The sequence below is a fragment of the Eurosta solidaginis genome, chromosome 5 (assembly GCF_040869045.1).
Source record: "Eurosta solidaginis isolate ZX-2024a chromosome 5, ASM4086904v1, whole genome shotgun sequence".
Taxonomy (NCBI): domain Eukaryota; kingdom Metazoa; phylum Arthropoda; class Insecta; order Diptera; family Tephritidae; genus Eurosta; species Eurosta solidaginis.
This window is the reverse complement of record NC_090323.1, coordinates 198,035,865-198,052,563: the sequence shown is the minus strand read 5'-3', so window position 1 is coordinate 198,052,563 and position 16,699 is coordinate 198,035,865. Positions and strand designations below refer to the sequence as shown.

General features: G+C 37.1%; 1 protein-coding gene across 1 annotated transcript in view; it reads right to left on the bottom strand.

The window, feature by feature from the left end:
* Window positions 1-1,873: 1,873 nt before the first annotated feature.
* The window catches only part of LOC137252128 (transmembrane protein 134), an 83,804-nt gene continuing 68,978 nt past the window's right edge, over window positions 1,874-16,699 (bottom strand). Inside the window, exon 2 of the mRNA XM_067787406.1 lies at window positions 1,874-12,396. Within this exon, the coding sequence (XP_067643507.1) occupies window positions 12,045-12,396 (352 nt within the window). The 3' untranslated portion in view covers window positions 1,874-12,044. The remainder of the gene's footprint in view (window positions 12,397-16,699) is intronic.

The following is a 16,699-nucleotide window of genomic DNA, read 5'->3' as shown; positions in this document are numbered from 1 at the left end:
TGCTGTAGCTTGAAATTGAGATAATTCGTCCTTTATAACAAAAGTTTGAGTTGAAGGAAGTTTAAGTACGGTTGTCTGATTCCTTTTCCATTGATATGAGATCAAAGAAAGTTTTAGCAGCATACTACATCTGCAAAAGGGCTTTTGGGCGGAGCTGGGGACTGGCACCACATGTCATTCATGGCATGTACAGCAGTTATTCGACCGATACTAACATATGGAGTTCTGGTCTGGTGGAAGGCGCTATACAAAAAGAGTAATCAACAGAGGATCGGGAAGGTACAAAGGCTGACATGCCTGGGAATGTCAGATGCCTTGAGCGGCGCACCTCAGGAAGCGCTAAATGTAATCTTTCACTTGACGCCTCTAAAAGCCTTCGTGCAGGGATTAGCCGCTAGAGGAGCTCTATGTCTAAGAGAATCCAACATGTGGAAAACAGCTAAGCATGGACACGCAACGATTCTGGACGATATGACGAAGGGGCAATTAAACGGAATAATAACCGACCTAACATCCAAAACAGGCATCACAGGGGTTTTGGGCCTCTAGGTTCAGAACATACGATATCCTTCAAGGGAGGAATGGGAAGTAGGCCTAGACAACGGCAGGGGCATCACAATATACACCGACGGCTCGAAAATGGAAAAGGGAACTGACGTTCGGATGTACTCAACACATCTACAGTTAAGCTAATCATTCCGACTTCCTGAGGCATGCAGTGTATTCGAAACCGAGGTCTATGCCATAGACAGAGCGGAAAAGCCGCTCCAAGATAGTGCGGTCTCCAACAACGACGTAACAAGCAGCCTTAAGGCCATTAAAGTCCAACATGATAAAATCGGACATCGTGCGGAGGTGTAGAGCCTCTCTTGCTTCTATAAGTCATCTCAATATCTCCCTTTGCTGGGTCGCTGGGCACAGCGGCATTGAAGGGAATGAACTCGCGGATGAGATGGCTAGGAAAGGTTCCGACTTAGTCATAAGTGAGGTGGACAGCTCCGTCCGACCGCCGCTGAGTTATCTCCTAGGGAGAATTGACGAATATGAGAACAGGACAACGGACTTGCTATGGGGTTGAATGTGAAGTCTCAATGTCCTTATGGCCATGCTTGAATAGGAAAGGCACCACCTTCTTTTTCAAACTGAACAAATCTGCGGTGAGGGTACATACGGGTGTCATCACAGGTCATTGTGCCATCGCACCTATGCACCGAATACCAACAAGCTCCTTCTGCAGAAGCTGTCAGGATGAGGAGAAAGAGGAGTCGAGGAGGTAATCAGGCTAAACGAACTTGCCGCCACCCTGTACTTACTGAGGTCCGTTGGGAGTACAAAAATGTCTCCCAGTGGAAGTGTGGGTAACACTCACGCACGCTCTCTTAACCTAACCTACAAATACAGCTCTTGCGTTTTGTTGTTTGTGTTTATAACGCATTGGTAATGATGGTTATTCGTTTCATGAAATCCAATCTTTACTATCAGTCAAAAGTGCAAAAAAAAAAAAAAATAGTCGAAAGATTCAGGTGTTTGTTATCCGATTTCTAGGCCGAAGAGTTGAAACTGAAATCGCGGTGATATACGACACATTTTCAAATTTTGATTCCACATGACGCAATCGAGATCTATAAAATAAAACACAATTTCCTTTTAATTTTTAATATGAATCGAGATTTTTATTATTACTCATCATATGTATGTATGTAGTATATATCGTTATAAAAATATTAACCAAATTCGAAAAATAAATTTAATTGCCAGAAAAAGTGTAGGGACGTTTTATTGAATACCTAAATACTAATATATTTTAGCAATTAATTTATATAAATAAATATCGCTTGTAGTTTTTGTCTTTCACATTTTTATGAGCAAAATGTTTGGAAAATTTTATTTTATTTATTTTATTTTTTGCCATATTTTACAACCATTTATCATTGCATTTTTAAGATCGCATTTTTATATTAAGAGCATAATTTGTAGCACATAAATAGTAAGAGTCCTCTGATGATTTCAGGGAAAAACATTTGGTACGAAGTTTAGATCAGAATATTAGGTTTTAGGAAACAGTTGATAAATTACAAAAACCCTATGGAGTAATGTCAGCAAATATTCATCCAACTGAATGTTGTTTTTTCTAAGCAATTTAAATATTACAATAAATCGCAGCAACATCTTCGAAAAAATCACAGTGACTGACTGAAAAGCGTAATCACCGATTCAATCACAGCTCTCAGCACAGTAACAATTAGCTGCGATATTATGAATCAATGAGCTTGTGAACTGTTTAGGACTAGATGGCGCAGTAAATTGGAACATTGGAGCATAGGCGGCTATGCCAACACCTGTCAATCCGTATTTTGTGCTGTTACCAAAGAGGATAAATATAATAAGAGCCACCAGTCTGTAACGAGTTGCGATTAACTCGCTGGAAATCAAAAAATTGATGCCGAATGTTTTCTATGATGGAGATTTTTGAATTGTCTCCCATTTATCCATGGGATGTAGGCACCGAATGCAACTGTGATTTTTTGGAAGGAGAATTAATTAATTAAATACAGTCGGAAAAATAAACAAAAATACCCCACGAAAATGTATAGAAGACACTTTATGCACATCTCGCCCGAAAAAAACAGGAACGAGTGACATCTCTTATATTTATCCTCTTTGCTGTTACCAACTGCTGGACGTCACAGCAAAGAGGATAGATATAATAAGAGACGTCACTCGTTATTTTTTAGGCATTTACTCGATGTAAACTGTGAGATAGTCGCTACTTTTTTTTGGGCGAGATGTTTACAAATGTCTTCTATACATATTCATGGGGTATTTATTTGTGTTTACTTTTCCGACTGTATTTAATTAATTATTTAATTCTCTTTCAAAAAATCACGCTTGCATAAAGTGCCTACACCGCATGGATAAATGGGAGGCAATTCAAAAATGTCCCTCATAAAAAAAAGTAGCGACTACCTCACAGTTTACATCGAGTAAATGCCTAAAAAATAACGAGTGACGGCTCTTATTATATCTATCCTCTTTGGTCACAGTAATCTACAAGCGAGGCGTTTGTAGCCGTTTACTGTGACACCTAGCGGCAGATAGAGGTACAAACCACGAATTATTTGTTCATTTTGTAGCAATATGTGATTGAATGATGTGTTTATTTAGATAATATATTGCTCTTCACTCGCTGTTCAGTCACAATCACGACAAAAAATCGCTGCGCCTGAAAATACACAGGCACAAATCACGCAGCTTCTCGAAAATTGCGGGTCCTTCTATTTTGATATTTCTTGTACGCAGCATCAGAATGGGTAAAAATATAAACTTTTCATACTGTGTTAGGTTTCTAATTACGTGGGACTATTTTTTCCGGTATCTCCACAAGAGAATCGCTACTCAATGCACAAACATGCTCTGAGAGTTTTTCTTATTAATATCTTATATGACTATACAATTATACACTAAACAAAAAAAGCAGTAAAACTGAAAACAAAATTCGAGTAAGAAATAAAGTGGGCGGGTCTTACAAAAGTTGTATACATAAATATAGTATATAAATTCATATATAGCATACTTAGTATATTTTATTTGGTTCACTTAATTCTTAAACTTATGCAGCTCAATAGCGATTTTCGGTTAGGTTTTATGTATGTATGTAAATATTTATTATCTGTAAGCGACATTTATATGTAGCTGCTGTAATTTTAGAGATATTCAGGATTAATCAGTTCATATTTTTCAACTGTGTATCCACAATCAGCGTAAGACTGCTTATTTAATTTATTTCTTTTCTTAATTAAGCAAAACCAATATAATTATGACTTAAGCTATTTATTAACTTAGTTATGCTGCCATTTACTTTATTAAATTATTTTGTTTTCGTAATTTAAAAAATTATTTTTATTACAAAAAAATTGAAAGTCTTTCCATAATTACATATACACTTTTAATTCTAATTCAATGATTAAACATAAACTCTATATTTAAAAATGTTTTTTGTTTTTCAAACATAACCTCAAAACATACATACAACTTTAATAAATTTAAGTGCATTAAAATTAGTAAAAAGTAGCGTGTAAAACAGTGAGAAAGAAAAGCGGCAAAAGAGCTAAAAGGTGTACTAGAATTATATAAGAATAATTTAAGAAATTTATAAAAACACCTAATATAAACAATTATTTTTTTATGCATTTGCATTAATTTTTAGGGTTTTAATCTAGTAAAAGTTTAAGTTTCGAAATGTTAGTAACTGTACAGTTGGGATATTTATTAAAAACTTCGATTTTACAATACGAGTGCGTTTCTACAAATTAAAAAATGTTATTAATGGAAAAATTGTTTGGTCCATTCCCCTTGTAAACACCTACACATCACGCATATTCCTTTATGAAGAACAAATACAAAGAACTGCAATACCATTTTCACTGAGGTCATTTAAGCCAGTGTTGCACAAAGCCAGTAGAGCTTCGAATATAAACCCGAAACTTACTGTAGTAAGTAGTATGTGTGTATAAGGAGATTTGTGAAAAAAATGTAACCATAAAATCTACGTACGAGATGTTTACTGCTTGAAGCACTGATGACCTGGTACGAAACATTCATTCTCTCTCAATTCGTTTCCAGGAATGAGTCTGGTCATTCAATTGTAAACAAAAGTTAATTCGTTTCCAAGAATGGGTCTTGAATATCAGATGGCTATAGAGTTGCGTAAAACGCGCCAAAAAAATTCCAGGAAATCGGTGCGTTTTCATTATTTTGGAATAAATCAGTGAGCAAGCTTATACAAATTTATAAAAAAAGGCAAAGTTTTATAAAAATATTTTGTGGTAGATACATAAGTAAAAAAATATGAAATAATATATTTCGATTGCCATAAGATAACAATGAACGGCTATCCCCCTTCTTGGCTTTGATACAAACGTATATGTATATCCACATACAATGAAAACCGCAAAAAATTTATACGAAATTAGATCCACTGTTATTTTAAAAAGATAAAACTTGGTGAAGTACCTGAGTTATCGTCCGCAAAAAGCAGTTAATGAAACATGTTACGTTAACCTATACGTATACGTAAAATTTATCTCAGCTTTAAAAAATGGAATGTCGCAACGCGCCACAAAAACATGGCCTTTATCCATCCACTTACATCAATGCGAAGGCTAAGAAGCCAACTTTTTCACCAATCGAAAGTCGCTCCAAAACCCGTTTCGTGTGCAGCCCTTCGATGAAAGGTGTTGTCACAGCTGAATTTTCCACGGGTGAAAGAGTTATTTCTTTCTTAGGGTTTGTAATCCTGACATAAATTCGAGTTTTTTGATATCCCAATTGACAATGTTGAGCAAATTTTTGGTGAAAATCTTAAATAAAACCTTTACCATGTAAAATACCCCAAAGTTATTCTGAAAGGCCCAAATTTGATTTTGAACACGATGGCATCTATGGCCAATATTAAAAAAAATGCACGTTTTCACGCGCTCTCAGAGAGCGAGAAGTTTCATAACAGGTCACCAGTGGCTTGAAGTACAAGCGAAAACTGATTGATTCACTGCCTGCAGAGCAGCGACATATGTGAATGCCGTATAAATGTCCGACGCTCTACGCAGCACTTGAGGGTATCTCTGCTTTAAATGTAGTCAATTTTGCAGAAATAAAATTGTTCGCCGAGTAAGGGGTCATAACTTTACAGGTAAATTCTAAGCAAATAAACAAAAAACTAACTCGTTCCTAGTCACTTTTATGGATAACGTTTTTTTGACGTAACTATGGAGACTCGTTCCCTTTAACATAATATATATAGCAAGGGTTCACGAGAAACTTAGCCTAGAAAAAACCTACAACGTCAATCAAAGTCGCAACTGCCATCTTGGAGTTACAAAAATCAAAATTTCCAGGTCAACAGTATTTTGAAACTGTAGAACAATAAAGCATTGACTCTTTTATGCAAAGGTATGCCTGGTTTGTTATTAGTGCTCTCAAAAGCTTCAGAGAAGTCAAATAATGAATGAGTGATAGATTGGGGTACCGTTTGCTTTTAGTATGCGCTATGACCAACCCAACGCTATTCAAGTCATGCTGTGATAATTTTCTGTGTTAATGTACCAAAATCGATTTGCTTGTTGTTGAGCGAATAACGAACTCAAAACCATGTTGCTGTGGACCATAGCGAGCCGGTATGTCCCATCAATGTAGACGTCGCATAGCAATGATTTATCAAATCTGGACGAGCTTCCCATCTTGCAACTTTTCACTCGAGAAGCGAAATAGACGATGTGACTGACTTAAAGCGACACTTTCAAATCCTATGCAATCTAAGAAATTAATGCTTTATATACAAAACGTCGACGCGCCCATGGACAATGAACTCGGTGTATGCAGCAGTATAGGCTTCGTTACATTGACCTATGAAATGTAGCCGAATTGATGCAAAAAAATTACAGATGATACCTTCTTAGACGGATAAGCAGACGATATTGCAGCAGTTATAACAGCTTGATATTGTTACGAATATTAGGAAAACTAAGGAGTGCTGCCATTTCTAAGCCGATGCTAAGCAGTGACGTGAATTCACATCCATAGATCAATCATTATGTATCTACATAAACGAAACAATAATTGCGTCTACACATATGTACCATGTACGTATACGAGCAGCGGAGAGTCAATGCACAAGCACATGCATATATCTGAGATACTCCTATAAGTATGCAATGAGAAAAACTATAAAATTGTGCAATTGTAGTTACATCTGAGAAGTTTGAGAGCTGCTGGACTAGTAGATTATGGAAGCGCCTAGAAGATGCGAAGGTTGAAATCAAAGACTATAAATGGCGGCAATTGTAGAGGCGCTGGAATTCAGTTTGATTTGAGTTGTCAAGCAGTTTCGACTAAGACGCTATCTAGCGAGCAAGAGCAGTATTATTTTGAATAGTAGAGTTTCATTTGAGCTAGCAATCAGCTATCAATTAAGCAAGCTATTCGTTGCACAGTTTGAGTGTTATTGTGAAGTACTTTAATAAAGGCCATTTTGCATTATTACATATTGGAGATATTTATTCAACAGTTTAGTGATTCGAACCTTAGTAGAAGATTTGAAATAAGCGGAATTGCAAGTAAATTCGTTACAATATGTAAAAGAAGCATGCAGGAGGCTTAACCGGCTCTGTGCCTTCGAGCTTTGCAAAAGTGTACTTAAAATAAGAACCGCTTTAAACGCATTACATTTGTATAGAAAGCAGCAGCAGCTCTGTAGTAGTGTACAATTATCGAACCGTATCAGGACCAGCCGTACAGGTGACTACCGGAATAATCCTCATTAACCTATGAACGATGCAAAGGACAAGAAATGGAAAGCAAAACATATTGATCAAGAGTGCATGAAAGCCGTTAGCCAAAAAGCTCAGTTAAAAATGTGATTCAGGTAAAGCTCTGAATCCAAATACAAATATTTCCATATTTGTAAGTTCATCAGAGTGCTTATGTTCTTGCAGCCACTGCAGTTTTACAATTAATCGCTTTTAAAGAAAGTAAAAATATTATTTCAATTAAAATTTTGTTTTAAATACAACTGGAATTTTTTTGTTGCCAAATAAAAAAAGTGTATTGTTACAAATATTAAAAATACTGTTTCTGTTTAGTTTATACACTTTTTTGCAACTTAATTCGTAGAGCGACATCTATTGTTATATATATTAGTTACCTCGATTATGTAATATCGGTATAATTCAAGTATTCACAATAGACACTATTTATGTAGGTGTGTATATAAATCTAAGATGGGTCGGATTAAATTTACCGAAGACGAATGTTTGCAAGATATCGATAACAAAAAGGCTGGTCCATATAAAAAAATAAATAAATGTAAGGCGCGATAACCTCCGAAGAGATCTAAGGCCGAGCTTCTCTTCCAATTTGCGTCGTGCTCCTCTTGATTTTTCCCTACAAATTGGCCGGACGGGACCTACATGTTTTATGCCGACTCCGAACGGCATCTGCAAGGCAGATGAGTTTTCACTGAGAGCTTTTCATGGCAGAAATACAATCGGAGCGCTTGCCAGACACTGCCGAGGGGCGACCCCGCTTACAAAAATTTTCTTCTAATTGAAAAATCTTATTTCTAAAATTTTGATGTTGCTTTGCCCGGGAGTTGAACCCAGGGCATACGGTGTGATAGGCGGAGCACGCTACCATCACACCACGGTGGTCCATATAGGACGGTTGTTTCTGGTTATATTCCTTTCGACAGTGGCAGCTCCTTCCGGAAAGCCTTACCTAGAGAAGCTTTTTACACAGAAGAGTTAATACAGGATTATGTTCAGTAAGACCTACAAGAACGCCTTCTCAAAGAGAGCTGATATTCTTTGTAAATGCTGTTGGTACTTGAGAAAGAAGCTCGGTTATAGATTGTAGGCATAAAAGCAACGGGAACGGGAGGGTAACAAGATTTACTACTTCATATACCTCTGCTTTAGTTTAGAACCATAAAAAAATATACAGAATAAGAGCGATAAGCCGCTCAGCTTAGTACAAATACTTTATTATCGACGGAAGCTTGCGTCATTATGCGTAATGCGTAAAGCAATGCTGTTTACGACGAAATATCACTAATAGAATTCACAACGTCTTCTACATTAATGATATTCCAAAAAATGGAAAAATAAAGTTAATAAGTCTTCTATTTTATACTATAAACCATAGAGTCTTTCGAGTTGGGTATTGAATTCACAGAGGCCCAGTATTCTCAAAATTAAGAAACTTATACTTGATTTGCCTATTTCAGAATATTTGTGGCTTGGCGCATGCAAAACGAATTCGAGCTCAAGTCTGTGGGTTCATATTGCAGACAATGAGTAGATAATGTTCCAAAATTCAATACTTACTTACTTAATTAGCGCTTAACCGTTTAAACGGTTATGGCCGTCCAACAATGCCAATTGGTCACACCAAGGGAGTTTAAATAGTTTTCCACCTGGTCAGTCGAGGGGAGTGGGGGCGCCCTCTACCTCTGCTTCCATAGGCGGGTTCCGATAGAAACACTTTCTTGGCCGGAGCGTCACCTCTCATTCACATAACATGGCCTAGCCAGCGCAGCCGCTGCGTTTTAATTCGGTGGACTATGTTGATATCTGCGTAGAGCTCGTACAGCTCATCGTTAAATCTTCTTCGGTACGCGCAATTGTCAACGCGTAGAGGTCCATTAATCTTTCGAAAAACTTTTCTCTCGAATTCTCCAGAATTCAAACACTCTTAAATACAGGATTTTACAACTCTCGTGCGGTTGTCGCGACACAAATTGGCCAACCATATTTATTGAATCTAAACACCAAAATAACAGGGATGCCTATTCGGTCAGACCATCTTTGGCTAGTAGCCTTCGATTCTAAGCATATAAAAAGCCAGCGGTTCGGAAGTAGGATTTTATGCAATCAAACAAAAATGTGTGAGCGCAACATCGTTAAGATAACAGCAGTCATTTAAAAATGTTAAAGAACAAAGTACAGGACCCCTTCTTCGCCATCGGGGACACACAGCAAACATGTTTAATGATGCCTTCGTAATCTAAGCCCTCTTCGCCAGATTCAGCTCTTCAAGTTTATCTATACGCAATCTTTACTATAGACTTCTTTTTCAGATTCACTTTAGTACTATTGGGCCTAAAACCAACCAGTAGTAGCTTTTAATGTTGACACCGTCGGACGTTGTAAGAATATGGGCGATATTCGAGGTACAAACACAAAATGCTGTGCAAGGTTTACACAGTCCTTAAAAGAAAGGGCGGGGTCTAAATGGTCAATTGTGGTGGCATACAAACATGACATACGTTGTCTTATAAAGCAATGCCAGCAGTATTTCTAACCCTAAAGGGGATAAGTAGTACTACTGAAACCTGTTTATGCTAGGCCAGAGCTTTACGTATTCATCCCACACGACTTTACTTGCTGGAATTTAAACAGGCTAAGTACCTCGGTGGTGTGTGCTCTCCTACTAGACCGAAGTATGCATTCCGGCATATCAAAAATAAAAATACTTTAAAAGTAGTTTGAAGACAACATTTCAAGAACACCACAAATTATAAGAGAATTCCAGTAAAATCTCCTTGCAGGTCCCATGCCTCCTTGAAGATATTGTGATACATCGCGCGACTTTTTAACCCAAATTTTCATAAGGCTGTTTTGTTGGATAGTTTCTCATTCTAAAGAAAACCACGCCAGAATTTTTTTCAATGCGATTTTACAATGAAATGAGTGAACATAGGAAAAGCAGCGCAGCAGCCGAAAATTTGGGATAAAACCCCGAGCGATTTTTTTTATTGTTAAAGAATTCCTCGCCGGACCTTTTGTTATCTCATTTTTCGCTGAGCTGAAATCTGAATATAGGAAAATACGTACCGCATTAAATTTTTTTGGAATACACTAACTCGAATTCTAAAAATTCCATCCTTTTGAATTTGACGTCGTGGCCATTTCATATGCTGATAACTTTAATTGATCTTGTGGTTATTTCAAGAGGCCATAAGATCAATTGACTTAATGGCCGTTGACCTTATGTCAACCCTCCTTTTTAAGAGTGACAGGTCCCGTATAGTGTTCTATGATCAGTAATCGAAATTTTTTACTCGGAATAGCTGTGAAATTTTTAGTGGGGTTAGTGCTCATAAAATTCATAACTTATAAACATTTTTATATATAGTTTCCAGTTTCATTCTCTAATTTTTTTGTATTTTGTTTTTGTAAACTGTGTGAAAAATATAAGCTGTATAACAATTCTGGTATCGATATTTTCAACGGGTTTTCATTTGTTTATTAATTTATGTTTCGACTGCTAAGTGAAATATCACCCTATCTCGGATGCCGTTTTAAGAACGTTCTATCTATGAAAACTTTTGAAAAACCACCTATTTCAGAATTTGCTTCAATAACGCTTTGCCTCAGAATTCGGTTGAAGAACACGCTATTTCAAAATTCTTTTCATAAACGACCTATCTTATGTCAACACAAATTGAATTTTTGTTTTCAAATTAGTCGTTCTTTAAACAAATTCTTAGAAAGGGCGTTTTACAATATGAAGTTTTCACATATATGGAATTTTTGAAAAGGCAATCATGATAAGGTTATATTCCTCTTGGCAGTCGATTTCGTTCGATATATTTAGCTACGTCTAAACTTCGATTTAAGAATGAGCTGTAAACTACTTGTGTAACAGAGTATTAGTTTGAGTTAACAAAATGCTCTACCGTGACAACGGCCGATGTAGCAATATGAACCCTTCCTTTCAATATGAATAATTGCACATATTTCACACATTTTTAATGAAACCTTTAAATGGACCACCCTTTATTTTTTATTGTGGCTGTTTTTGTAGGTCAAATATCACAGCAATTCAATGACGTGTGATTTGTCAGTGGATATACATATATCTTCGATTATCTGTGGACTTTTGCTCTTTCTATAAGCACAACGCAAAAATGTTTTTTAATGGAAATGAAACGAATGATGAAATGAAAAAAATCAGCTGCTTATTCACACTCGATTGAAAAATATATACTTAACTACTTATGTATGTATATAAATCTCACTTAATGCCATATTCTATTTTGCATTGTTTGCACAAACGTAAAAATATCCAAAAAAAAAATAAATATTTTCATAGTGCTGTCGCCAATAAAAAACAATGCAGACCAAATATTTCACCTGTCAACATAAATAAAGTCTTTGCCTGGCAAAAACGAAATTTCGACAACTCAATAGCGAATGATAACGATTTGATAATTTTGTAAATATCAAACGACAAATTACTTAACGAATACCATACGAAGTAAATAAACTTCAATAACCATATTATCTCATTCTCATATCGCTTTTATCATTGTCATTGCCATCTTAATTAATATCTTTTTCACAAATGCCATCGTCATCTATGTCGCTTTCGCTATAGCCATTGTTGTCTTTGCTGCCATCACCGCCTTTGCTATCGTCATCATCATCATCATCATCATCATCACCAATATTACCATTATAATCTTCATCATCAATGTCGTCGTTGTTTTATGTAAACAACGGTAGATGATAAAAGTCAAACCCTCGATATCCTTTAGCTGCCAACCAAATGTAGACAACATGATAGGCGCCTGGTATAAAACAGATAAGACCGGCAACAAAGAAAACCACACCTTGTGATATATTCGCCGGATCTGTGACAGCAAATGTCCCAAATACAAAGAGACCAGTGCCAATAATCAATAATGTGACGGCAGCTAAGACAGTTCGCCAATTTTCACGCACCTGCGGATGCTGCCAACAATACGTACTCGCCTCCTCTGTGGGTATATTGCCATATTCTTGTATCAGCGAATCACTGTCACGCGACGTGGTGTCCTCGGCGTATTTGTTGTAGTTTCTGTAAAAAGTAAATACAAAAATGATATGGTTAAATATTATTAGACAAAATGAAAGCCCTAATTAATGTACAAAAGTAAATAATTACACTAAGGTTGAGGGTTTGTGTTTATTTTGAGATGTTGTACGTATGACGAATAGGTAAAGTGCAGGGGTGTAGCCACCCGTATACCAAAACTTTGCATTTGATGAATGATGCTATAGTCGGGAAATTTAAAAAGAGCCAGCTCATATTCTGCTATTTACTATGTCGGTCTAGAAATAAGTAGATCATACAGGCTGCCTGATTACTGCAGACAGTCTTTCAGCCGGAAATTATAGCCGTGAAGAAAGCAGCAAAAATTCTGTAGGCAGCGTGCTTCAGCTGCAGTAGCGTCAATACATATATTAATAGCAAAGCGGCGATTAAGGTATTAATTTCAAAAGGAACTTCATCAAGAAGTGGCCTTGAATACAAAGAAGCATTACAAACACATCTCTCAGGCCGGACCATACTGCTATACTGGATTCCCGGTCATAAATGTATAGAAGGTAATGAAAAGGCTGATGAATTGGCAAAGGAGGGTCCAGCACGCGCTGAATCGATGGAAGACGTCCCAAATCGGTTGGGAAACAGGAGTTGCATATGATCCATCAAGCAAGAAAGGCGTGGATAGAAGCGCGAGATGGCAAAATTTATAAGATCATACAAATCCTACGACGTTAGACTCACAAAATGGCTAATACCTCTGAAGAGAGAACACTTAATGCTCACGATGAGCATACTAACGAGACACTGCCTTCTGGCGTGACCTCTTTGAAGTTGGCAAGACAACTTTTACGTGGAAAAAAATTACCTATTAGGAAAATTGTCGTGAATTTTCCGTAATTTACCCGTGAAACAAAAATATTTACCGCGACCATATTTTAGAAAATATCGAGTGGCACGCCAATTTCACGTGAAGTTAGCGTGCCACCCTCAGAAAACCAGCTTAGAGACCAGCTAGGAAAATAATTCTTGCCCATGAATTTGCCGTAGATACGTGGCATATTTTAGAAATTTGAAAAAAAAAAAAAAATATTTACTAAATTATAGCCGCAGCAAATTTTTTTATTTCACGGATAATTCACGGCAAATTTACTGCAATTTCATCTGCAGAAATTATTTCTCCAACTCGTTTTCAAAGTGGTTTTCGAAAAGTGACACGCTAACTTCACGTGAGGTTAAATTTTTTTTTAATTTGCCAAGAGGATGGAGTTATTTTATAACATAAGTCCTGGCACCTGATTGGGGTCTTCGTCAAGCAATTTCTGGTAACACTATAGACACCTTCAGTCTATGTGAGGTTTTTATTGACCTGTCAGTAAAACCTAACCCAGCTCATATTCAAAAAATGTACACTACATTAAATACTTTTGCGTTTTAACTAGAAAACCGTTCAACATGCATAACTAGGGTAAACTGGGGTACGTTATGACTTTGGTCCTGCTGTTATGAATCGAAAATAATATGATATAATTTTTTGAACACTTCCTTTATATAAATGGACCAAAGCGCAGCGGAAAATGTGTCCTTAGACAAAGACATAATGTTGGTGACCTTTGATTTTGAAATTTTAATAACATCTATTGTAAACAGGGGGATATAAGAAGCAAAGCTGCGTGACACCTAGTGGATCTTTTCCCCTTTTTATGTGTTTCGTAGCTCTAAACTATATGTGAAGCCTTAAGTTTGTAGCTCAATGGCAAGTCTCTCAAAATCTGATCGCACTATGCCCCCCCCCCCCCCCCCTTCCTTACAACTTATTTCAATCCTTGGATCGGTGCGCTCCCTAGCGGAACTTTTTGCGATAGGTATTTCATTTCTTTTGGCTTCTGAAATACGTTTAAAATGTCAAGCGTCTAGCTTTCCAAAAAGTTTCATAAAAATCAACGGAAATCGGATTTTCCCCCTTTTGTGGCATTGTCACGGTCTTCTGAACTATGAGGCTTGAAGTTTCTAGATCACTGGGAGATTTTTTGGAACTTAATCGCAAGTTTTACCCGTTTGGTACGCATTTTTTTAATATCTCGCAACCTATCGAAGTTTTCCCCCTTATCATATGCATTGTCACCGGGTTCTCAAAAATTGATCGCAGGATTCCATTCAATCCGTTAGATATTTCGAAATATTTAGATCCGTGCGACAAACTGTTGTTGAACTCTGAACCACGTTGGAGATTTCAGAGCTCTAGCTAACCGGGAGGTTTCTTTAATGACGGTTCTTGAAATTCCAAATGTCTTATGAATCTTCAAATTACCTCGACCTGTGTGCCACGCAGCGGATATTTGTTCTCATTTTGTTGCATTGTTACGGTGACCTGAACTATGTGTAAGTTTTCAAGTTTCTAGCTTAATGAGAAGTTACTTAAAAATGGATTGCAATATTTCACATGCTTCTTAATATCTTGATCACTGTCTAATTTAGCAAATCTTTTTATTCTAAATACTATAATTTAAAAAGAATCTAAGCTATGTTCAAGGTATCATCACTAGCTCACCGCGAAGTAACTTAAAACTATTTTTTTAATATTACGATTCCAGCGCCACGTAGCGAAAATTTGTTTCCTTCATGTTAAACTGTCATCGGGTTCTGTAACATGAGATCTGTAGGATGGTGCTAAGTGTCGTGATCAGGATGAAGAGGTACTAGCCCAATGCAATAATTCTATCGCTCTATTCATCAGGATGGCATAATGGGATTAAGTTGATAATAAAAAAAATTTTGAGCAATTTATCTCTTAGGAAATTTAGGCCGAGCTATAATATAATCTCCGAAGGGATTCATGGCTGAGCTTCTCTTCCAATTTGCGTCGTGCTTCATTTGATTTTTCTTAAAAATTGGCGGAACAGGACATGTTTTATGGCGACTCCGAACCCTATACAGATGAGTTTCCCCTACCAAGCTTTTAATGGCAGAAATAAACTTGGAGTGTTTTTCAAATCACCGCCGGGGGCGACTCGCTTAGAAAATTGTTTTGAGTTGAAATAAAATTAAAGAAAAACAAGTAAGGACGGGACTCTCTTCGGCTGTGCCGAAGACTTCATACCTTTCATGAATGGGGCTGAATAATAATCCAGTTTGCGCCATGCTCCCTTTTGATTTTTTCAAAATTGTTGATGTTGCCTTGCCCGGTACCTGAACTTAGAACATTTGATGCGGTAGGCGGAGCACTCTACCACATACACCTTCGCCGTCGTGGATTAAGTTAATAAGGTGCAATAGTTGCGACCTCTAAAGAGCTATAGCGTGGGAGAGGGAGTTCTGAGCTCAACGGGGGCGGTGTAGGGTGAGAGCCCCAAATATGGTTAGAAGAGACCTATATTCATATATTCATTTATGATGTCTAATTTCTGCACCGAAGATCTGGTATACTGCTACATGGATGGATCATAACGTACACACCTTTTACGAGCGCACTTTAAACCGGCGGCCGCCGTGGTGTGGTGGTAGCGTGCTCCGCCTACCACACCGAAGATCCTGGCTTCAATTCCCAGGCAAAGCAGCATAACAAATTTAGAAACAAGTTATTTTCAATCGAAATAAAGTTTTTCTATACGGGGTTGCCCCTCGGCAGTGATTTGCCAAACACTCTGAGTGTATTTCTGCAATGAAAAGCTTCTCAGTGAAAACTCATCTGGTTTGCAGATGCCGTCCGAGTCGGCGTAAAACATGTACGTCTCGTTCCGCCAATTTGTAGAAAAAAGTAAAAGGAGTACGACGCAAACTGGAAGAGAACCTCGGCCTAATATCTCTTCGGAGATTATCCCACCTTGTATTTATTTAATTTTTTCTTTAAACCAAGCACAAACATTCGCAGCTCTCAGTAAAATACTTTTGCTCAACACTGTAAACAGTTTGCACTAAAGCAATATTTGCGTGAAAGTAGATATTTAACACCTCAGTCAAAACAATTTGAAATTGTTGTTTACATGAAACGGATAACTGTATTTAATAATTAGCTTTTATGCCCAGCGGCAATTTTATTACTGCAAGTCTATTGTGCGTACATAAAAGTATGAATTCCGGTTCCAAATCTGTGACAAAGATGCGCTCACTTGTCACTTTAATATTGACAAATTACATTTAACTAGGCAGGTGACCCGGCAACGCTTTAACTTTTGGACATTTAAATTATAAATTTACATTAGGGTACCTCTTATAAATAAAATTACCGATTTTTTCCAGTCTCATCCCATCAAACAGTAATACCAAAATATCACATCGTAAATATTTTTGTTCCGATTGGGGACGGTTTAAGGATAGAACAGCGATCAAAGTTAAG